At 56.0% G+C, this 22,079-nt stretch overlaps 3 protein-coding genes and 1 long non-coding RNA gene across 15 annotated transcripts; 2 read left to right on the top strand and 2 right to left on the bottom strand.

The window, feature by feature from the left end:
- Window positions 1-67: 67 nt before the first annotated feature.
- Window positions 68-6,877, bottom strand: E2F4 (E2F transcription factor 4). Of its 2 annotated transcripts, XM_015541113.2 has the most exons (10): window positions 6,664-6,877; window positions 6,117-6,226; window positions 5,814-5,975; window positions 5,454-5,497; window positions 4,676-4,737; window positions 4,160-4,457; window positions 3,488-3,688; window positions 1,374-1,421; window positions 1,124-1,168; window positions 68-1,025 (listed from the first exon to the last, which is right to left on the bottom strand). In XM_015541113.2, the coding sequence occupies exons 1-10, from the start codon at window positions 6,796-6,798 to the stop codon at window positions 910-912; spliced, it is 1,221 nt and encodes a 406-aa protein (XP_015396599.2). In that variant the 5' UTR covers window positions 6,799-6,877; the 3' UTR covers window positions 68-909. The 2 variants fall into 2 exon arrangements, with proteins under 2 accessions (XP_015396599.2, XP_042824420.1); XM_042968486.1 differs by lacking the exon at window positions 1,374-1,421.
- An 89-nt stretch (window positions 6,878-6,966) lies between these two features.
- Window positions 6,967-13,554, top strand: EXOC3L1 (exocyst complex component 3 like 1). Of its 3 annotated transcripts, XM_042968467.1 has the most exons (14): window positions 7,034-8,493; window positions 8,786-8,848; window positions 9,058-9,233; window positions 9,323-9,542; window positions 10,099-10,711; window positions 10,790-10,907; window positions 11,049-11,174; window positions 11,274-11,374; window positions 11,582-11,692; window positions 12,370-12,499; window positions 12,627-12,749; window positions 12,827-12,982; window positions 13,074-13,198; window positions 13,279-13,554. In XM_042968467.1, exons 2-14 carry the CDS (start codon window positions 8,803-8,805, stop codon window positions 13,466-13,468), a joined length of 2,235 nt encoding a protein of 744 aa, XP_042824401.1. In that variant the 5' UTR covers window positions 7,034-8,493; window positions 8,786-8,802; the 3' UTR covers window positions 13,469-13,554. The 3 variants fall into 3 exon arrangements, with proteins under 3 accessions (XP_042824402.1, XP_042824403.1, XP_042824401.1); XM_042968468.1 differs by lacking the exon at window positions 11,049-11,174 and having other exon boundaries at window positions 6,967-8,493; XM_042968469.1 differs by lacking the exon at window positions 13,074-13,198 and having other exon boundaries at window positions 6,967-8,493.
- On the bottom strand, window positions 12,087-13,351 carry LOC122234035. The gene is made up of 2 exons (XR_006211729.1): window positions 13,260-13,351; window positions 12,087-13,172 (listed from the first exon to the last, which is right to left on the bottom strand). It is a non-coding gene; the product is annotated as an uncharacterized LOC122234035 (long non-coding RNA).
- Window positions 13,555-13,969: 415 nt separating the features above from the next.
- Window positions 13,970-21,801, top strand: KIAA0895L (KIAA0895 like). Of its 9 annotated transcripts, none has more exons than XM_042968483.1 (8): window positions 14,266-14,556; window positions 16,688-16,998; window positions 17,239-17,313; window positions 17,395-17,538; window positions 17,807-17,939; window positions 18,890-19,195; window positions 19,329-19,426; window positions 20,447-21,801. In XM_042968483.1, exons 2-8 carry the CDS (start codon window positions 16,744-16,746, stop codon window positions 20,609-20,611), a joined length of 1,176 nt encoding a protein of 391 aa, XP_042824417.1. In that variant the 5' UTR covers window positions 14,266-14,556; window positions 16,688-16,743; the 3' UTR covers window positions 20,612-21,801. The 9 variants fall into 9 exon arrangements, 8 of the variants coding, with proteins under 8 accessions (XP_042824419.1, XP_042824415.1, XP_042824417.1 ...); XM_042968482.1 differs by having other exon boundaries at window positions 17,116-17,313; XM_042968480.1 differs by adding an exon at window positions 15,359-15,507 and having other exon boundaries at window positions 16,688-17,313.
- Window positions 21,802-22,079: the final 278 nt, after the last annotated feature.

Genomic DNA, 22,079 nt, shown 5'->3' with positions numbered 1-22,079 from the left:
GACCCACCCGGTCCCACCACCTATCCAGCAGAATTCCAGGGAGGGGCCCAGAAAAAACCAGATCAGATACAGCCTTAGGCACGGTCTTTATTCACTCGCACACTGTACAAATATTACAATTTCCTTTTGCTGCAAAAAGTATAAAAATAATCTTTATATAGGAATCCATTCGTTACTGCAAATCTTTCTAAATCTCTGGAAATGGCTCTAAATGAGGATAAATGAATAAACAAGGGTGGGGCAGGCAGAGGAGAGGGAGACCTACAGGGCAGCAGGAGATTGGACCAATCCTTAGGGACTCACTTGCCCAGATTTCTAGCTAAAGACCTCTCTGTTCTTTCCTGTTAGCACTCCCCCGACCCCAACCCTACCTATAGGTTCTCAGGGCTAAGGGCCAGGCAGATGGGGGATACACACAGAGGTCCAAGGGGAGCTGCAGGTTCAGGGGGTGGGGAAAAGTGAAGGAGACTGGGGTGGTGCTGGAGAGCATCAGGCTCCACCCTAGGCTCCCCACCTCAGAGTGGGGGGGAGTGGGGGTTGGCTGGAACAGGGCAGTAGGGTTGGACAAGCTGCCCTATTGGGGTGATGGCAGGTCTTCGGTTCTGTGCCACTGAGTGGTAGCTGAGCCTGGGCTCTGAGAGGGCATGAAGTGGAGGAAAGCCCCAGAAAAGAAGAGGCAAACGTTGGCTCCACGGTGAAGGGGGCTGAGCCCCTTTCCCCTACTTTCCTAGCACGGCACAGGTGCTCGTGCAGGAGTGGGAGTTGTGTTCAGAACTGCAGTGAGGGAAAGCTGGGGAAGCCAGGAGTCTGTGGCTCTCAAGCTGTGTAGGGGTAGAATGGGGGATGTCCTCAGGCAGCCCCCAGGTCACACAGTCTGTGTCCGAGCCACACAGAGCATGTCTCTGTCAGTCAGAGATTCAGAACAGGCACGTCGAAGAGGTCACAGACACCTTCACTCTCGTCCAGGTTGTAGATGTAATCGTGGTCTCCAGGGGGTGGAGAAAGGCGGAGGAGAGGGGCAAACACTGCAGAGAACATCAGGCTGAGACTCTGGGCCAAGGCCCCTCCCAGCAGCTGCCCACCCCCTGCCAACCGCCGCTCCCCACCTTCCTGGGCCACCCACCTTCTGAAGACATCAGCTCCTCCAGCAGCTCTGAGCTCATGCATTCTGGGGAGAAAGGGAGAGTTCAGTTACATTCTGGCTCCTGCCTCTCTACCCACCAAAGCCCATGAAGGGGACCCCCCTAGCCATTCCTTAGGAACTTTACGCTTTGCCCAGGGACCAAGCACAATCAAAGATCCTCAGAAGCGCAAGCAAACAGCCGTAAGACTGAATGAGCTACCCTTTACCCCATGGAAGAATGCAGCCCTACCTCGTGTGGGATCGAAGATTTCTGACAGTTCTTTGGGGAGTTCCAGAACTGAAAGACAAGAAAGCCATGCTCAAGAGCACAGAGATCCATTCTGGTCCCACCCTAACCTTCATCCTCAGATCTTCTATCACCCATCTTGGGGCTCCACACAACTGAGGAGATGGAGGCCCTGCCCCAGGCAAAGCTGGCATTGTCAGTCTCCCCTCCTAGACGTGAATTCCTCAGTGCTGGGCTCAGGGTAATAAAGGCCCATTGTGGGTAACTGGTATAGCCCTCCTAACTCAGAACTGCTGCAGAATGGCAGCAGACTTCCTCCCTTTATGGGTTCAGCAGGTATGCCCTGTCTGATGGAAGATGCCCCATTCACCCCTGCCCTTGCTGAGCACCTGCTCAATGCCAGGCTCAGAGATCACACCCTGGGGACCAGGTCACTGGGCAGGGCAGGAAGCAGATACTTATAGGGGGGCTGGTGCTACAGGGTGACAAATCTGCTACAAAGGTCTGACTGGGAGGATGCACGTGGGAAGCAGAGGAAAATGACACCAGAGAGGAGTGCTGGGGCTGGTTCATGAGGATTTCATATGCTAGGTGTAGGGATTCTGGTTTTATCCAGCAGGGCTTAAGAAGCCATTAGAAGTACTCTGTAAAGACAGAAATGTCACAGTAAAAGGAGGATGCTGAAGAGTTTAGAATAGAGATAGCCAGTAGTGACCCTGAGTGTTGAGGATAAATAGAAGCCAGTGATGGGAGATGTCTGGAACAAAACTCAGCTAATGCAAGATGGGGAGCAGAAGGAGATAGAAAAGGAGTGACATGCAGGTGTCAGGCCTGGGGGACCAGGGTCAACAGTAGGGTAGACACAGAAGTAGAAAAAGCAAGTTTCAGGGAGCCTGGATGGCTGAGTCAGTTAAGCGTCTGACTTCGGCTCTGGTCGTGATCTCGCAGTCTGTGAGTTTGAGCCCCACATTGGGCTCTGGGCTGACAGGCTGGAGCCTGGAGCCTGCTTTGGATTCTGTGTCTCCCTCTCTCTCTGCCCCTCCCCCACTTGTGCTCTGTCTTTCTGTCTCTCAAAAATAAATATTAAAAAAACAAACAAACAGAAAAAGCAAAAAAGCAAAAGCAAGTTTCAGTTGAGGACACAGGAACGAAATGCCCATTGGATGTGCACAGGAAGGCACATGGGCACAGGTGTGGAGTTCAGGCAAAAGAACTAGGCAAGCTGAAAGTTGGGGACTCATCTACCCTGAATAGGTGCCCTCCACAGCTGTAGAATAGGACAGAGATCTGGGAAGCACCAAGGTTTATAGGAGTGCCAGGGAGAGGTCAGAAGCCAGCAAGAGATAAGAGCCAGAATTGGCATCATAAATGCCAAAAGACGTAAAAAGCATCAACATGGAGTAAAGAAGCACCTGAAAAAATTAGCCCAGAAACCTGCTGGAGCCAGTAGTCAAGGCTAGGAAATTTCTCAGAAGTAGCACTGGCATACCGTGGGGTTGGCATACAGGGATCTTGACTGCTGCAACCTGAAGGGGGACTAGGGGACCAAGATACAGAATGGAATAGAGATCACTTGTTCAAGGAGTCCAGAGAGGAGACAGTGAAGGGGACAGAGGAAACACAAAGGATAAAGTGTCATTTAGCGAGAAGAAACTTAGCAGTGTTTGTGGGCCAAGAAGACAAAGTCCTGGAGGAAGCAAACACTCACATCAAAAGATGGAGAGAAGACTCCAGGCAGATGACATCACCTCCCCTGGGAAGGCACTGCCCACCTTTGGAGACTGAGGGCCTTACCACAGCCCCTTCTCCAGGACAGCAGTAATGCCTTTGTGACACCTGAGTGCAAGGGGTGACAGGCAGGGCTTGAGAGGGACCCAGGAGTTCCATGTAACCCAGGAAGGGGAACAAAGGGGCACCATTGCCAAGCTGAAGGCCAGGCTCCTCACCCAACCTGGCAGAGCCCTGGTGTCAAGGCAAGAGTTGATGCCAGGGCTGACCCTTGGGCTGGCCAGCTCTGGCTGAGGAGACAGATGAGCTGGTTCCAGCCCCCGTACTGTTTCTGACCTAGGACTGGCTGAGGCTGGGTTCCCCCTACTCCTCAGGAGACAAGCACTTACCTCCTGTGGGGTCTGCCTTGATGGGCTCAAAGGAGGTAGAAGGGTTGGGTCCAGATGAGCTGCTATTGCTGCTGCTGCTGCTGCTGCTACTGTCCAGCAGGGCAGAGGACTGTAGCGGCCGGGTGTCCAGTGCTGTCAGGCCCAGTGGGAGGGAGCTAAGCTCACCACTGTCCTTGCTATTGGTTCCAGGGCCACCACTCACTGCAATCAGATCCCCAGAACCCAGTCACTTGGGAGCAGGAAGTGAGACATTGAAGCTTTGTGCTAGAACCCAGTCAGGATGATGATAGCCCAAGGAGAGATAGGAACTGTCAAGGTTCCTGAAGAGGTAACTTAGAAATGAGCCACGAAAAGAGACAGGAGCTTGAGACCTCCAAGAGGAAGACTCCCAGAAGACATGGCTGCTGTGACTACTCTTTAAGAGAGGTGACCAGGGAAAGTGAGACGTAGACGGATCTAGGGGAAAATTGTCACCACTGATATACCCTTTCACAGTCAGAGCTTCCCTATTAAAAACGACTCATAACCATAGCAAAGGGAGGCCAACTAGAGACCAGGAAAAGGACAACCCCCACGAAGTCTTTTCCAACTCTGAGTACACATTTCACAACAGAGATGTTGCCATTCGGGCCCCCAAAATCATCCCATCCCCAGCTGCCCGTTACACCTCACCTGTGATCTCAGTTGCTGGACCAGGCACCCCCTGGGCTTCGATGATGCCAGGAACAGGGGTGGGGCTGGTCACATGGGGACTGCTTGGGCGTGAGGTATCCTGGGGCTGGGCCAGGGTAGGCTTGGGCAGAGGTGGAGGGGTAGGGACCGCAGGTGGGCTCTGGAGCAGATCTTCAGGTGGCGGCACAGGCACTGCCACAGGCGGTGAGCTCCATGCCTCCTTGTTCACCAGCAGCACCTCAATGGGGCCGCTTACACTCTTCAGGTGAATCTGGTACTTCTTCTGCCCATTGAGGCCCTGGAGGTGGGGGATGGGGGACAGGTAGAATTAGAAGCACACTTGGCTCCTGCCTGACCCTGGGCCAGGGCCAGTGTCCTCTTCCACCCTAGGCTGCCCGTTCTTCTAGATAACCCTAAAACCCAGGCTTCCCCCTACTTGCCCCACCCGGCACTTATCAAGCTCCACAGCCAGCACCCACCCTCAATCAACCCCGCCTGCCCAGGCTGAGCACCCACCTCTGGGATGGGCACCTCGAGGCTGGTGCCCGATGGGGCCCGGATGGCCAGTAGAGTATCTCCTAGAATGACAAGGAGAATAGGTCAGGGCCCGTGGGCTCAATCTAATCTGAGAATAGGGGTGGCTATCCCTTGGATCAAGAAAGGAAATCATGGTCTCTTAGGGACAGCAGGCTTCACCCAACCCCCACAGTGGCTGGGGCAGAGAACTAAAGCTTTTCTCCTCCCAAGAGCCCAAGGGTCAGTAACCACAAAATCTGGGTTCAAACATGTGGATCAAAGGATTGCTGGCCATGGGCATCTCACTCCCTTATTGATGGGACTGTTCCCTAGAAGTTCTGGCCAAGGCCAGTGTTCCTTCCCCAAATCAGTCTGGGGAATGCAAAATGGAGAAGGAACAGTTCCTGTACCCATAATGCAACTAACTACAGGCTGAAAGTGAACACCACTGTCCCCTGGATACAAGAATGCAAGAGCATACCCATTCTCTCTCCCCCTTATGTTTCTGTCATGCCTGAGAAGACAAACCCAGGGAACAGTGGAGAGGGGGACTGACCCAGGGACTCAGCCCAGAATTCATGTACACTTTCAATACAGTTGGCCTCCATGGGGTCCCAGTGACCCTCAAACCCAGGACTTACCCTGCCTGATTCCTCTTTGGGCAGGCCCAAGGAACCCTCTTAAGAGACAAAACTCTCCTTTGGCACTGAACCCACTGCTCAGGGCTGTGGTTCAGCCCAGCCCCACCCCCAATTCCCCCTACCCAGGCTCTGCTCACCAGCAAAGCATCTGCAGATGTCCTCATGAGTCACGTAGGCCAAGGTGTGGGGGTTAAGGAGAACGGCTGATGCCCTGCCTATGGTGATAAATGGCAGACCACAGAGAAAACCCAGCTCTTTAGCAGAGATCTGACATACAAGCTCTCAAGAGAAAGTCCTCGGGTCTACATGGGGAAGGATCACAGGACAAGACTGGTTGGGGAGGGGCTTTGAGGAGGGAGGCTGAAGCAGGGACCTGGTGAGGAACTGCAGGATCATCCTCCCAAGGTGGATAGTGCCTTGGGCACCACAGAACAAACCCAGCTGGACTAAAGGGCCCCTCACCCACTCCCTGGGAGCAGGGACCGCCAGGAGGATATCAGCTGTTCTGCACGTCCTCTGTGACGTTCCGGATGCTCTGCTGCACCCACACTTTGTGCTTGTCCAATTCTTGCTCCCGCTGTTGCAGCTCCTCGATCTCAGCCTTGAGCTCAATCAGCTTGTCCGCAATCTCCCGGGTATTGCAGCCAGGCCCCACGCCCCTGAGCCCAGGGAGTAGGGCTGAGAGGAGCCACCAGGAACTCTGGGTCCCATGGCCCATGCTCTCTCCTGCATCCTTCTCCCCACACCCCTGACACTTCTGGGTAGGAGATGCCACTGCCCTCCCAGATACCCCCACTCACTTCCACTGGATGCTATTCTTGGATTTTTTCTCGATCAGCCCGATACCTTCCAGCACGTTAGTAATGTCGTAAATCCGCCGCTTCTGGCGCACGGCAAGGGTGTCAGCTGCCTGGCAGACAGAAAAGAGTGAAGGATACTTATCCCTGCTCTCAAGTGTATCCCCAGCTACTTTGAGACTTGGTCTGGAAAGGATCTGAAAAAAGGGTGGCCTGAGTCCCGACCCTCTTTCCAGGCACTAAACCGGCTCAAGACCGCGGGGCAGGAAAAGGCCTGGTGCAGCCTGAACTGATGTTCTGATGCTCTTCTCCCATCAGCCGAGGAGGGCCACGAGGACTAGCACTTGCAGCCCTGAGCCTGGCACATAGCTGACACCCAATGGCCTCGACTGACTGAATGGAACAGCTCCCAGCCTCCCTCCTGTGAGAAAGCGCACGGATGGCTGCCTGCTCTCTGAGAGCTCAGCAGGGCCGTCCCAGGGATTCCCGCTACCGGTCCAGGCCTGCCTGGTCCACTATCCTCCCTGTCGCCCCTTAGCCCAGGCCGCACCAGCTTGAGGTCAAGCACACCATCCTTGGCCTCCTGGAGAAGCGACACGAACTTGGTGGTGAGAAGTCCCAAGCTCTTCTCGTGCCGGCTTGGGGTGCCCGGGGGAGGCGGCGCTTGCGGCCCGGCCTCCGCCATCGCGCCCGCCCGCCGCCTCCCTTCAGCCAGGCCAGGCCAGGCCGGCGCCGCCGCCACTTCCGCTTCCGTTCCTGGCCACCAGGCCGCCGGCGCCAGCGTCGCTGTTTCCGCTTCCGCTCCGCGCCCTCCCAGGGAATCCGGCGCAATTCCTCTCGGTGGACACGGCAGCAAAACTTCGGGGACTATCAACAAATATCCAGCCGCCGAAGAGGACGAAAACAACCCCGGGATCCCGGATGAGAGGACAGGGGGCAGAGGGAGGTGGAAAAAGTCGGTGGGCAGCCCTGGCAGTAGAGAATGGAGAGCCACCGGAACTTTCCTGGTGGCCACCCTGTCCCCATTTCAGGAGAGGAGACCATGCTGCCTGATGAACCCAATGTGTTTCCCCAAACCTGCTCCTGGAAGCTGCCCAAGTATGTGGGTTTACTCACCCTATTCCTGTCCCTCACTTCCTGCCAAACAGCAAGCAGTAACTACATGTAGCTTGCCCACTTGTCTCCATTCCCACTCCCCATCCCTGATCCCAGCCTCATCTTTCTCTTGTCTCCACACTGCAGTGCTCCTAGGCCCTGAAATTATAACCATTTTTCTGCCAATGCAAACATGCTTACCTATGCATACATATATGTAAAACACTTAGAGCAGCTCCTGGCAGGTAGGAAGGATTATGTGTTGGCCGACACCATTTTGTTATGCTTGATATCATCATTATCTATTTTCATTTATTTTAAGTCAAGATCTTTGGGAAGCTGACTTTGAGCCAGGCCTACAGGGAAGCTTAGAGTAAGACATGCAGAACTGGGCAGAGGGGGGAATTAAACTGTGATGCAGTTATATAGAGGCCTCAGACTATCTGACTAGGAGCACTGAGACTGGGGTGGCTCTTCCAAGGTGGTCTCTGTCGAGGCAAGGGTACCAGAGAGACTCAGCTGTGACACCTCAGCAACCTACACTCCTGGCAGCTAGGGCAACAGGTGGCTTTGTCCTGAAGGGTGGATTTGGGTGGTAACCAGCTTCCACTATATTATTACTACCCTGTTGTTCTCTCCATGGCCCCCTTTAACTCTCAAGACAAACATAGGTTTCATAGCCCTTCTACCTCTCTGTCACTACCACCCATCATACACCTTCCTCACAATAGCCTGTAGCCTCTCAGTCCTCTGCAGAGGTGCAACCCTCCTCTGAGGGGCCATTGGCACAGTTTCCCTACTGTGATGTTGTCTGCACCCGTATTTGCACACCCTGCTCTCCACCCCTGTTTGGGGCCCTCTAGTTCACGTCTGTGTCCTGAGCACTAAGGGGTCCTATTTGGGCTGGTCAGGACTCAATGGTTACAGGGAGTACACCCCCTCCCCCCAAGGAAGTGGTGCCCAGCCCTCCCTACACCATCCCACAATGCAGATGCTCTTTCCTGTTGGGAATAAAGGGCCAGACTCAGCTTCCTTCCTTTCAGGCATTTGGCCTTGGGGAGGGAGGGGCCTTGGAAGGAGGAGGGTGCTCCTGGGCCCAGAGTGGGACAGAGGTTTCCTTGGAGAGAGGAATTTTGCTGCGTGCCAAGATGTGGGCTGGAGCCACCAAGGCCTCTTGAGACAGTGAAGAGAATACCTAGCTTTGCTCTGAGGACTGGGGAGAGGGCCATCTTCAAGGCCAAGACTATTTTCAAAGGAGAAAGAACTGGATGCCTGGTCAAGCCTGGTGAGTTCCATACCAAACTGTCCTCTGCAATTCAGAGCAGGAGCTGGGGCCAGCAGAGGCCTGTGCCTTCCCTGCCTTGCTTGGCATCTGCAGGGGCAAAACTGAGAAACTGAGCAGGCAAAAGCTTCTCAGCTGCCTCCCCATCACACCCACCTCCCTCCCATTTTCTGAGGGGCTGGGCAAGAACCTCCTTCCTCCTTCTCAGAGGGGCCTAGACCAAGGCTGCAGCTCAGAGAATCCACTCTGCCTGCTCTAACCCAGACTCTTGCTCCCACTCCTACCTCATCTCCAGTGCTTCCAGGGAGTGCCATGGACTCAGCAACCAAGGATGAAATGCAGCCCTCACTTCCCCCTGGTATGAGTCCTGGGTGGGCTCAGGGAGGGACGGTGGCAAGAAAGATGGGAATGTCGGGGTTGGAGCCTCCTTGCCAGGTCTGGCTGGAGCTCCATGGGGCAGCAAGAGGAATGGATCAGACTGCCCTAGGGGGACAGTCTGAGAAGTAGGAAGGGGAGCAGGTTTGGGCCGTTTCCTGTAGGCCCTGCCCAGCTGATGAGGCTGCCCAGGGTCTTCCTGCCCAGGGCCTGAGTGGCCAGAGCAAGAGAGGGCGGAGCAGCTGGCCAGAGGAGCAGCACTCAAATGGGCCTCGGGCATCTTCTACCGGCCAGAGCAGCTGGCCAGGCTGGGCCAGTACCGCAGCCGTGAAGTTCAACGTACCTGTTCCCTGGAAGCACGCATTAAGGTGGGCATTGGTCAATCGGTCAGGGGGTAGGAGAGCTGGGGATGGGCTGCAGGACTGGCTAGGCCTCACTAGCTGTCTCCCCACTACAGTCGGTGGTGCAGTCCTACCTGGAGGGCGTGAAGACTGGTGTGTGGCAGCTGGCCCAGGCTTTTGAGGCTGTGCAGGGAACCCGTGAGGCCCTAGACCAGGCCCATGGGTTGCTCCAGGGCATGGTGGAGGCCACAGAGACCCTAAAACCACTGCGAGAACAAGTTGCACAGCACAAGCAGCTGCAGGTCCTGTCTCAGCTGCTGCCCCGGCTGCGGGCAGGTGAGTATGTGGGGGCCCTGGGCCTCAACCCACTAACAGTCAGTAAACACCCATCACTGATCAAGGGGCTGGGGCACTAGTGGGAGATAGCATGGAGGGACACAGCAGGGACCTCCGAGAGAGTAACTCAGGCCTCAAATGGCATATGAAGCAGGATACAAATTAGCTTATTCTGGGATTCTCAAGCATAGGTTGTGTGAGTCAGGACTGAGACCCAATCAAGTGGCTCTGGCCACCCTGGTTGCTAATTTTTTGAAATACTTCCCTAACAGAGTGAGTAAATAGCCATTAGCATGCCCCCCCCCCCAAGTTCCTCCCTGCCTTGCCTCCAGGATCCCTCGCTTCCTCTTGTTTCATCAGCTCAGGGATTTACACCTGGCCTACCAGGCCTCTAGGCCCTTCCCTGGGTCCTTTCAGATTGGTCAGTGCTCTGCTGTACTGGTTGTCAAACATTTTACACATCATTCCAGCCCTAGGGCTTCAGCATCCACTGTTGTACCCATTGCACAGGTGGGAGGGTTGAGACTCAGGGCTGTTTCATCTTCTCCCCTCTTAGTGCCAGCTGCAGTGGCCCACACACAGACCCTGATTGGTGCCCAGCGGCTCTTGGAGGCATATGTGTGCCTTCGGGAGCTGGAGCAGCTGCAAGAGGAGACGTGGGCACCTCTGGGGGGCCTGGAGTTGCCAGTCTTCGAGGGGTTGGGCCCTCTAGCTGAGGCATTGGGCCAGGCTGTGGAGGCGGCTGCGGGGGTGGCAGGGCAGCTGGCACGGGAGGACCCAGCCTTGCTGGTGGCTGCTGTGCGTGTGGCAGAGGTGGATGCTAGGCACACAACCTCCCTGGAGCTGCCCCCCCGGGACTGGCGGCGGCGCTGTCTGCAGGCACTGCAGGAGGGCCTGGAGAGGACCCACTTTGGGACACCTCTGCTGCTTGAGCCAGGGGCCTTGGCAGGGTGGCTGGAGGCTCTGCGGGTGGCTCTACCAGCTGAGTTGGCCACAGCTGAAGCACTAGTGGCACCTTGCTGCCCACCACACTACAAGGTGGTGCGGCTCTGGGCCCACACCCTGCACAGTGGACTGCGTCGCTGCCTGCAGCAACTGCTGGAAGGGCCGAAGCTAGGAGCTGCTGACGCCTTCGCCTTACTGCATTGGACACTGCATGTGTACCTGGGGTCAGTACCCTTGGGGCAATGAGAAGTGGGTGGATCAGAGGCTGGGGCTCAGAGTGACACTGGGCTACCCACCTCCAGGCCAGAAATGATGGGGAGCCTGGAGTTGGGGCCTGAGGCTGATGTGTCTCAGCTGGAGCCCCTCCTGACTCCGGAGAACATTGAACAGCTGGAGGCAATGTTTGTGACCCAAATCCAGGTGAGTAGTTGGGGCCCAGGCACAGAGAAGCTCTGCCACCAGCTGTGGGCCTGTATCTGTAGAGTTACAGGTCTCCCTGTCTCTAGCAGCAGCAGTGCCTTGCTACAGCAGTATCCTGCTGCCCTTTGCCCCTTCCCCCAGGTTAATGTGGCCCAGTGGCTTCAGAAGGCACTGGATGGGGAGGTAGCTGAGTGGAACCGAGAGCAGGAACCTGGCACAGACTCCTCTGGCTTCTATCACTCACCTTTGCCGGCCATAGTGCTCCAGGTGGGTGGGAAGAGACCAGGCAGGTGGGAAGCCCCCATGGGGAAAGGGGAGGAGAGAAGGACTAGGACTCTGCTGAGGGCCACCCATTTCTTCCTGTAGATCCTGGAAGAGAACATTCGTGTGACCAGCCTGGTCAGTGAGTCACTCCAGCGGCGGGTGCATGGCATGGCGCTGTCAGAACTGGGCACATTCCTGAGGAGGTCTGCCAAGGCGTTGACCCACTCCCAACCCCTAGCCCGGCTCCTGGGGTTGCCTTAAGGGTCTCTGAGTGAATAAGGCACACCAGTGGGAAGGGGCTCCTTCAAAACAAGGTCTTGAGTCTCTTGGAGGTGGGGCTGGAGTACCAGGGACTCAGGTTGTGGGGGCACCAGAGTGACAGGTACAGGAACTATCTCTGCCCTTTGCAGCTTTAGTGATGCTCTGATCCGATTCTCCCGAGACCACATCAGGGGGGAAGCAATGGCTCCTCATTACGTGCCCTACCTACTGGCCACCCTCAACTACCAGTCAGCACTCAGGTACTAGGAGGCCCCCACACAACCGCTGATTGAACCCCAATTAGGTATGGACGCAGTCCACACTAGACCATTAGAAATTTTGGACTCACTTAACCCTGGGAGTCCAATCCTAGTTCTACTAATTGCTGTGTGACCTTGAGTGAGTTACCTAATCTCTCTGAATCTTGTTGTCATAAGTATCATGTGGGTAATAATGGTACGTTCTGAAAATCACATAAGAAAATAGATGTGAAGTACCTACCACAGTGCCTACCTGGCACATAGTATCATATCAAAGTCCTACTCTGTGCCACATAATAATGGCTGTGGTTGCAATTGTGAGCAAAACAGAAAAAAAATTCCCTTCCTTTTAGGTCTTATGTTCTTTGAGGTGGGGGCAGAGAGGACAAACAAGTTAATGATGATTTTTTATTCACTCCTAAGGCTTCCCTTACCCAAACAGAAACCAAAAGACATGATTTGCGCAAAGTTACACTGCAAATTAGAGGCAGTTCTGGCTGGGTTTCTTCTAGCTGTCGGAGCCTATCACTCCCAGCTTCAATCCAAGGCCCAGATCTTTGGTAGTGCCCCCTCCCTCCACAAACTTACGCCAGTAGGTGGCGTCAGCGTGGCTAGACAACAGAGGGCCGTGAGGGCCTTGGCCTTGGTCCTGAAGCCATAACTTTTGGTCGGTCCAGCTCCTCCTTGTCCGTCCTGCAGCCCGACGGGGCGGGTTCAGGAGACTTGGCTCTGGTGGAGGCAGGGCTGGACGAGTTGCAGAGGAGGATCTGCCGCCTGGTGTTGGAGGCGCTGCTGGCGGAGCTCCAGGTAAGTCTTCAGGTGGGGATGGGGGTGGGAGGAGGAGATACAGCATATATATGTATGGGTCTCTGCTGGGGAAATGCTAGGTCTGAACGTTCCTCCAGCCCCGTCTCTGCCCAACCCCACCCCCCAGCCCCTGTTCGAAGGTCTGCCCTCGCGCCGGTGGCTGTCGAGCCCAGAGCTGCTGGACGATGTATGCGAGCGGACGGTGCGCTTCTGCCAGGATTTCAGGCGAGTGCGGAATCCTGCAGTCCAGGTGCGCTTAAGGGAGAGGCTGGGAAGCAGGGAAGCGCCCATAGGAAAGGCGTCTTGGACCCATTGCGTTCTCTGCAGCTTCTCCTGGCTGAGGCGGAGCGCACGGTGGTACTGCAGTACCTACGTGCGTTGATGCAGGGCCGCCTAGTGTGCCGAGGAGCCGACGAGAGGATCCAGGCAGCGCAGCGCCTGCAGAACGATGCGGCCCAGCTTCGGGAGCTTTTCCTTGGTTTGGTGAGAGCTCCTTAGGCGAGCAGATGGGCGGGAGTCTCAGTGGTTGGGTGGGAGTCGAGGGCGGGCTCGAGACATACTCTGGGGTGCTCAGGGCCTGGAGGAGAGTGTTCAGTGCGCACCGGTGCTCCTCTCTCTGCGGGATCTACTGAACCTCCGTGACCCCATGCTGCTCGGCCTCGAGGTGGCAGGCCTACGACAAAAATTTCCCGACGTGAGGTGTGAAGACTGGTGTTGGTGGGGGGATGGGGAGGAGGAACGGGGCGGAGCTGACACACACCTCTTTGGGGTCCCCATAGCGAGGATCATGTCTCTGCCCTCCTGGACCTGCGCGGGGATGTGTCCCGAGAGCAGCGCCTGGCCGCACTCAGCTCCCTGCAGGCCGGCCCACAGCCCTCTCTCTCTGCGGGTCAGCGCGCACTCTTTAGCCTCGTGCCAGTACCTACTCCTGCGCTGTCCTCCTGCCTTCCCTCCGGGCCCTGTGCCTGACGCCCGGCTGCCCCTGGAATACAGCCACAGCTCCTGGATGTCTGAATTGTGTATTGGGGAAGGGGGATGAAATAAAAGTGTAAAGACTAGGGGGTCCACGCTCAGTGAATACGCCTGAGGTATCCTGGCTCCAGTCCTGGTATGGGCTGTGCCTCACCTATCCCGGCATCAGCCCTGTATGGACAGCATTCTCAAGTACGGGAGCTTCTGCCGCTGTACGCAGACTACAGACCCACCTATCCGCACCAGAGCAGTGAGCTCGGGTCTCCAGGCCCTGACTCTGAAGCTGAGTAGCACCTGAAGCCCTGAAACTCCCCCAGCCCTCGTAGAGGGGGCGGGCTTAGGACATCGCCGCGCCCAGGGGCGGGACCTAGTGGCGGACACCGCCCCCTCTGCTTTGACTGGTTCCACCCCCAGCTGTGTTCTTGGGTGCGCGCCGCCGCCGAGATTGACGCGAAAACGCGCGCCTTCGTGTGAGCGTGCGCGCACCCAAGTGCGTGCGTCACCAGCGTCGGCTTCCGCGGGGTGGGCGCCTGGCGATTGGTGTTGCGGAGCGGGAACGGTGGTGGCGAGAAGAGGAACGAACAGGTGGGGGCGCGGTACGCGGACGGAACCCTCCACCTCTGAGAGGCCGCGAAGGCCTGCGGCGCGACCCCTACTCATCTGAGCGGGTACCCCCCCTCCCCCCGCTCCATTGTCCTCTGGCTCCGCCCTCTATTGGCCACGCCCTTTGTCCCATCCTCCGCCACTTATTGGCTACAGGTCACGCCCCTCCTCCATCTCTCCGTCCCCATTGGCTCCTCTTCCACGTTACCCTCTCCCGGAGTTTTTTATTGGCGCAGGCCACACCCTCTTATTTGTCACTGGACTCCGCCTTCTGTCTGGGCTCCTCCCCAGCCATCTTTCATTCATTCTGCTTGTAGTGCTGGGTGCTTGAGACATGGGGGTCAGTCAGACCCGTCCCTGCCCTCAAGGAGTTAAGGGGGAGGTGGGGAGACACAGACCTAGGCTCCGACAGTGACACAGTGGTAAAGAAGCCGCCTAGACACTGGGAGCCTCCAAGACGCCAGGAAGGCTTCCGGGAGGAGGTGAGGCCTAAACCGAACCCTGAAAAATGGTTAGGAGTTTGCTACAGGGAGACATTGGGAGGGCATTCGTGGCAAAAGAACTGAGACATGAGAGAAGCAGGCGTATTCTTGGTCGAATGAAGAGCTAGGTCGAATGAAAGAAGGGGTGGGGGAGATGAAGGGGACTGGTCTAGGGAGAGGCCCAGATATCAGTGAGGAGTCCAGAAAAGTGTACAGTTAGTTGAGAAGAATGAAGCCTGAGGCCTGAAATTTTTTCAAACAGGTGGTTACTAGGCAGAACGGAGGGAGGTAGGGATGGGGGATCAGATCTATACAGGGAAACAGAGTGTGTGGAAGGAATGATTCCAGTTCTGCAAAGGAGCAGGGCTCTTGGGTTCATCCCATTTATTGAGTAACCGCTCTGGGTCAGATACTATTCTGGGTTCTGAGGACACAGCTGTGAACATTCAAAAGGAGAAGGGAGGTAACTAGTAATGACATATACTGTACTTCAGATGGCGATAACTGCTTCAGAAAATAACGTGGGGAAGGGAAGGTTGTGGCGGAGAGGAAAGAGGGGGAGGTTTACTATTTTACAGAGAGTGTGTTAGGGAAACTTGTCTAATAACATATTTGTGCAGAGATCTGAGGAAAGTGCGAGAGTGAGCCCTGCAGTTAATATGAGGGGGAAGCATTCCAGACAGGGGACATGTTCAGTTTGAGATGCCTGTTGTAAATTCAAGTAAAGATGTTGACTTGAGAACTGGCAACACCAGCTTGAAGTTTATAGAAGTTTGGGCTGATGTTTTTGAAACCATGAAAGTGAATGAGATCACCCTTGGAAGTAAGCATAAATGGAGAAGAGGAGAGAAGTTTCCATAGAAGTTTCCAAGCCCTGAGGCCTGACAACATTAAGAGATCAGGAAGATAGTAATGATGAACAATGAAGACCAAGAATGAACAGCCAGTGAGGTAGGAGAATATGTTTGAGTGTATTTGGGAAGCCAAGTATAGAACGTGTTTCCAAGATGAAATGATTATGTTGAGTGCGCTGATCAATATGTGATCATTGATGACCTTGGTCAGATCAGTTTCAATGGAGAGTGGGGCAAAAGCCTAGCTGGAGTGAAATGTAAGAGAGAACAGGAAAGAAGGAGTCAGCGACTACATGCAGATGACTTGGGGTGTTGTGCTGCAATAAGGAGCAGCTGGAGGGAAATGCAGTGAGCCTGGGAGAGTGTGGGGTCAAGTGAGGGTTTGCTTTGGATTTTTTAAGACAGAAATAACAGCAAGTGTTTATGCTGATGGAAAGAATCTAGTAGAGGAAGAGATTGACGATGTTGGAGAAATGCTGGAATTGTATCCCTGAATAGGCAAGAGAGTTCAGAATCTGGAGACTTCAGTCAGACTTTCGGGGAGAGACTGGATTGTTCTGAGCCCTAGTACAGAGTCAGGAGTAAAGGTCCAAACACTGGCCTTGGATGACCACTAGAAAGAGGCCTCTGAGAGGAGACAGACTAGGGATTGGCTTGAGTTTGCTAAAGTCTCCCTCTGCTCCCCAAAAGCTGATTCTAATTTGGATTTGCACAGATGATCCAGAGGAAAGAGAGCATTCCAGGTGGAGAGACTAACATAAGCAAGGAGCATGCAGGCATTCAAACTGACTGAGGCCAACTGGGCTGGAGGAGTGGTGGAGCAGGTGGGAGGGGAGGGATGAGACTGACAAAGGGCCATAGATGGAAGGCAGGTAGAAGGTGGTGAAAGCCCCTCACTGATCACCCCAGCAACTGAGGCTATACTGTCCCAGCTCCCAGCCTGTGTGGGTGCTGGGCACAGGAGATAAAACCATGAGTAGGGGCTCAGGCCTTGTTCTCAGCAGCTCATAGGCTAAGGGGATTCCAGTAACCGCTGTCGAGGTGGGTGTATAAGTTCTGCCTCCTGCTTTCCCCCAGTCCAGCTTCCTTGGGTGAGCCTGCTGGAAGGCATGGACACTGGGGTGGAGGTGAGGGAGGGGGCAGCTCCCCAGACCCTTGGTGGCAGACCCTGAGCCCACTAAGCACCCACCCAGCATGGACAGTATGGAGCACAGGCCTGCTGATTCTCAGGCCACAGCCACTCATACTGGCCTCCACATGCCCTTCTTTGTCCCCAGAAGTCGACAGTGTGGGGAGTTGGAGTGACTCGGCTGGATGTGACCCCCAGGACAGAATGGTGCTGGACTCAGGGGCTCAGGTGTATGAGCAGGCACCCCCCAGCCCACCAGCCAGTCCCTCGTCCTTGCGCCATAGGCTGAAGCCCTCAGACCGAGATGGGACACTGCTGTACCCCTGGCCTCGGTCCCTGGCCTTACCCCTGGCTCTGTCAATCCCCTCAGCCCTGCGGCCCCAGCCTGAGCTGCAGCCCTTCTCAGAGCTGCACTTGGGCCACCGTGGCCACATGCGTCGCAGTGAGAGCACCTATACTGTAAATAGTACTGGACGGCGGGGGGGTGGCACCCAGGGTCGGGCCCCACCTGGACGGGGACGGGACCCAGGTGGGGGCACCCTGAGGTCTGCAGCCTCTCTTCCTCATATTGCTAAGAGTCGAAAGGATGCAGGCCGTGGTGCCAGCAAGAGCCCTTGCATGTTGGTGGCTTTGCGGCCAACTAACATGGACCGTGAGCGGGACAAGTTCTTCCAGTCCCACTATACCTACAACCCACAGTTCGAATACCAGGAGCCCATGCCCACGGCTGTGCTGGAGAAGTACTGTGAGGCTTCTGGACAGTTCATCCATCAGGTCAGTCTAGCCTGCCCACCTCACCCTGGCCTGACCACCCAAGAGGCCTGGTCTGACCAGCCATTGCAACCCTATGTGCAGGCAGTAGGCATCATTGAGGCTGTCCTGGAGAAATTTGGTACCTATGAACACTTTGAAGCTGCAACTGGGGGCCAGCTGCTGACCAAGTGCCAGATCTGGTCTATTGTGCGCAAATACATGCAGAAGGAGGGCTGCGCTGGGGAGGTGAGCCAGCCCGGTCTTCCGGGCCCCTTTTCTATGTGCCCCAAACCAGGCTGCTGATGCCAGGCCCAGCCCTACACGTGGCCAGATAGTGACCCCAGCCAAGCCCCTATCCCTGCCCCAGTAAGGTGGGAGCTGGCTCTGAGCAAAGGTGGTAAAGTGTGGGTGCCCTGGCCAGGTGTGTGGCCTGGCTACCCTTTGGCATCAGCATGTCCACCTGCATACTGGCCCCAGGGCTGGTGGCCATGGCTTAGGTCACTACCACCTGCAGGTTGTTGTGCAGCTGAGTGAGGACCTGCTGTCCCAGGCAGTGATGATGGTGGAGAACAGCCGACCAACATTGGCCATCAACCTGACTGGAGCCCGCCAGTATTGGTTGGAGGGCATGCTGCGGCACGAGATAGGTCAGGGTGTGGGTAGGTGGGTGGGTGGGTAGGATGAGAGGGGGCTGGGATGGGGTGGTGGGCAGTGAGGGGCCCCAGTAACCCCACCCCCTCTCTTTCTTCCCCTTCCTTCCGGAGGACGGGCCCTTTCCCTTCGTGAGCAGCTACCTACTCCCTCTGGCTCACAGAGGTAGGCCAGAACATGCCTGCCCACTCTCTGGGCTCACCCTCATCTCTTGCTCCCTTTGGGTATCTTTTGTCCCTCTGCTTCCTTTCTGATTTCCCTTGACAGTGGGGACAAGGTTGCTGAGGCCTGGACAGGCCAGAGGGAGTACCCCGAGGGTTGCACTAGCCCAGCCAACATGGAGGCCCTCCAGGGTGGGTGGAAGGCCAGATCCTAGTAATGGAATTGGTTGAGGACTCAAAGCCAGGTTTTAGGAGGGGATAGGCTGAGCTGAAATAGAGAACATGGGACACTAATTACTATTCCTTTCTGTCTGTGTCTCCTCATCAAGAATTCTGTAGCTCTGGGCAAAAGGTGTTTATCACTGGGGGTCATCAGCATGACTTTCAACATGATATGGGCATGCAGATGTGGGGCCCGGGGTGGTTTGTGAGTTCCTGCTTCTCAGGGGGTAGAGGGGGCAACATAGGGAGGCAGTGTGAGTTTGGGAGAGTTGTTTGTGTGTGTAGCCCTGGATAGGTGGGGAGGATTCTTGTGTGTGGGACTCTGAGTCTTTGGGTGCAAGTTCACCTGAGGAGGGTCTTCCCGCTGCCTGGGGTTGGGTGAGTATGCATTTGTCTGGGGCAGGGAATGGGGGTGGGGAGAACTTGCACGAGAGCCTGAGTTTAGGGGCTGGAGTGTACGTGAGTCACCTTCACCCGCTAGAGGTCCTGCAGGATGTAGCAGGACACAGGTTGGTCCCCTGGATGCCCCACCCAGTGTCGCCTTCCCCTCGCCTTCCCTGCAGGCACTCACTACCTGCGGGGAGTGAACAACGCCCGGCAGCCGTGGCACAGCGCCGAGGGCCGGCTGCAGTACGGTCTGCGGCCAGCGAACCCCACGGAGGAGGGCTTGGCCAGCCTGCACAGCGTGCTGTTCCGCAAGCAGCCATTTCTGTGGCGTGCCGCACTGCTGTACTACACCATCCATCGCGCCTCGCGCATGTCCTTCCGCCAGCTCTTCCAGGACCTGGCGCGCTACGTACAGGATGCTGACGTGCGCTGGGAGTACTGTGTGCGCGCCAAGCGCGGGCAGACTGACACCTCGCTGCCGGGTGGGCACCCGTGCTGTGTTGGGAGGGTTGCCCTGAAGGAAACCTGGGGGTGCGGGGTGGGGGGCAGTGCCCTGAGCAGGGGCGAGGAGGGTGGGCTTCCGGCCAGGGGCTCACGGCCCTCCCGTGCCCACAGGCTGCTTCAGCAAGGATCAGGTGTACCTGGATGGCATCGTGCGCATTCTCCGGCACCGCCAGACCATCGATTTCCCACTGCTGACTTCACTGGGCAAGGTAGGGGGCCACGGACCTCTGAGAGATCCCAGTCAGCTCTCCTTGTCACTGTAGTGTTCCCTGAGCCTCTGAGGGGTGCTCGACTAAGGACTGGTGCCAAGCTCCTCTGGTGGGGGGAACCTGGGTGGAGGTGAACAAAAGTGAAGTGACAACCTGGCAGCAAAAGTAGGTACCTGACCTAGACTTCAGGTGTGTGGGTGGATACTGCATTTCAAAGGAGGGGAGCATTCAGGCCAGGGGAGCAGTCAGGAAAGGCTAGGGAAGGAGGCTGGAGAAGTGGCCAGAGACCAAGTCTCTGGCTCTGGGTTTTTGTGCCAGGCTGAGGAAGATGGACTTCTATCTGAGGCAATGGGAAATCAGTAGAGCTTTAAGCAGAGAAATGTCATTTTTACTTTAGAAGGCTCCCTGTGGATGTTAAGTGGAAGGTGGATTGGAGAGAGAGGCCTAGGGAAGGGAGTGTGGGGGGAGGAGGAAGCCACCTCTCCAATCACTCCTGAAGAATTGGTGGTCTGGCCTAACTGGACAGTAGCCATACAGAGGGAGGAGCAAGCTGGGGAACACTCTTCAGAGAATGGAATCCCTCTAACTCAAAGACCACCCTGAGTTGGAGGGTGACATATTCCAGGTTCTTTCCCTTGAGCTGGCCTAGAGAACTTTGCGGAAGGTGGGGCTGGCATAAGTTGGCACCCAGTTCAGCATTGGGTGTGGGATCTGAGGTGTCTGAGGGAGATCCAGGGGAAGGTGCTGAGGAGTCAGCTTGATACCTGCATTTGGAGGTGAGGGGAAAAGCTGGGCTGGAGACGAGTGGGGCTGTGGGGCACGGACGATACCAAGTATTCGAAGAGAGAACAAACACATCCAGGACTGAGCCTCAGGGTATGTAACCTTGGAGTGGATCCAGAGGGTAGAAGGAGGCATTCCAGGAGCAGAGGGCAATGAGCAATTCATAGAGAGCTAGGACCACCTACCTGAAAGCCACATCACTCTGGCTACCCCTGAGGCCCAGCTTCCTTCCTGCAGGTGTCCTATGAGGATGTAGACCATCTGCGGCCCCATGGGGTGCTGGACAATACCCGGGTGCCCCACTTCATGCAGGACTTGGCACGCTACCGGCAGCAGCTGGAGCACATCATGGCCACCAACCGGCTGGATGAAGCAGAACTGGGCCGCCTGCTGCCTGACTGATGCTGGTTAAGGGCTGTAGGCAGAGGCCCTGGACAGAGGGCCCCAGATCAGCTCCCCGAACATGAAGCTGACTGTTCTGTGCTTCCATGGCCTAGATGTTTCTTGGGGAACTGGGAGGGCAGGAGCATCCCAGGAGGTAGGGATGGCATCAGAGGGTTTGTGTCCCTTGGTAGCCTCGCTGGGGCCTAGGGACCAGTAGCAGCATGTCAGGCAAACTGAGTCTGCCCTCCTACCTCTAGTTCTCTCTTGAGCAGAAGGTAAGCCTGAGGGCAGGAGGGAAGCTGAGCATGATGGGAATGGGGGGTGGTTTGGGGGTAGAAACTTGTTCTTGCATGAGATGGCTTTGAGTGTCTGCATACTCCAGTCTCTCCCTTCCCCCACTTGGCCCCTTGGTGCTCCTTCAGCTTTCACGCTGTCTACCTCTCACTGGGTCCTGGTGGGGATCTCCCTTCTCCTGGGGTGACTGCCTGAGCCTGAGGGCCTGGCTTTCACACAGACTCAAGGGGCAGGGATCCTGGTGGTAGAGACCCAGCTGGGCTGGGGTGTGCTTTCCAGCATTTTGCCTCTCCCACTGGTCATGTATTTATTCCCTATTTATGTGCTCTGCATCCTGGGTCTTGGGAGGCAGCAGCTTCTGAAGGTTTGGTGGAGGGAACAGAGCTCCTCTGGAAGGCACCAACTGTTCCTAGCCCCACTCTCATCTCCCTCCCTCTCTTTCTCACACACACACACACACACACAGTTCTTCAGGCCTTGTGAGTCAAGCCCAAGAGTTCACCTGGCCCTGCCCCTACCCCCCACCATTGGCCTGTGCTATTCCTGTCTTTGCCCATACCCTCACAGCTGGTCTCTGGCAGAGGGTGGCATTGCCTGGCAGCAGTCACACTCAAGCCTGAGGGGCAGGCCCCTAGCCATCGTCCTAAGTCCGAGCCCCTCTTGGACCAGGAGAGGTGTAGAGGTGGTTGTTGCTTCCATTTTCACCTCACTCGACTGTGTGACATTGACCTGTTCCCACCCCGACCTTGCCCTTGGTTTTCCCACCTGTAAAATTCAGAAATGCAGTTGGAAAGTCCTTATTCATTTAGTCAGTGAATACGTGTAGATCACCTTCTGTGTGCCAGTTAATCGTCAGAACCCTCACAGAGCTCCCGGTCCAGAGAGAAACCAGACAATTAAAACAACAATCACAATGAAGTGTGTGGGCTCTGTCTACCCAAGATCCCTTCCTCTTCCTCTCTCACTTCTAATCTCACTTCCCAGGGCTGTGAGCTCTAGCCTGTCCTAAGTGGAGAGAAATCTCCCTTCCTCTGGCTCTCTGCACCAGGCCCAACGGTTTCCCTGAAGTGGGACTGGTGACTACACAGCACCCCACCCCCCCCAATTGGTTCATGAGAGGAAAAGGGCTGTAGGGCAGGGCCCTGGGGTATGGCCGTCATCCCACTGGGGGCCTGGAACTGAGGGCTCCAGG

This window comes from Panthera tigris, chromosome E2 (genome assembly GCF_018350195.1).
Source record: "Panthera tigris isolate Pti1 chromosome E2, P.tigris_Pti1_mat1.1, whole genome shotgun sequence".
Lineage (NCBI taxonomy): Eukaryota > Metazoa > Chordata > Mammalia > Carnivora > Felidae > Panthera > Panthera tigris.
The sequence above is the reverse complement of the archived record's forward strand: the minus strand, read 5'-3'. Positions and strand labels throughout refer to the sequence as shown.

Bases quoted from the DNA above. Each gene is read 5' to 3' on its own strand.
- KIAA0895L (XM_042968481.1), top strand. From the start codon at position 16,744: ATGGTGCTGGACTCAGGGGCTCAGGTGTATGAGCAGGCACCCCCCAGC. The intron at 17,539-17,806 runs GTGAGCCAGCCC...TACCACCTGCAG, and splicing joins AGGAGGGCTGCGCTGGGGAG to GTTGTTGTGCAGCTGAGTGA. The intron at 19,196-19,328 runs GTGGGCACCCGT...CCGTGCCCACAG, and splicing joins GACTGACACCTCGCTGCCGG to GCTGCTTCAGCAAGGATCAG.
- E2F4 (XM_015541113.2), bottom strand. From the start codon at position 6,798: ATGGCGGAGGCCGGGCCGCAAGCGCCGCCTCCCCCGGGCACCCCAAGC. The intron at 3,689-4,159 runs GTGAGGTGTAAC...ATCTGATTGCAG, and splicing joins TCCAGCAACTGAGATCACAG to TGAGTGGTGGCCCTGGAACC. The intron at 1,026-1,123 runs GTGGGTGGCCCA...TGTTCTCTGCAG, and splicing joins GGAGCTGATGTCTTCAGAAG to TGTTTGCCCCTCTCCTCCGC.
- EXOC3L1 (XM_042968467.1), top strand. From the start codon at position 8,803: ATGGACTCAGCAACCAAGGATGAAATGCAGCCCTCACTTCCCCCTG. The intron at 10,908-11,048 runs GTGAGTAGTTGG...CCCTTCCCCCAG, and splicing joins TGTTTGTGACCCAAATCCAG to GTTAATGTGGCCCAGTGGCT. The intron at 12,750-12,826 runs GTGCGCTTAAGG...CGTTCTCTGCAG, and splicing joins TGCGGAATCCTGCAGTCCAG to CTTCTCCTGGCTGAGGCGGA.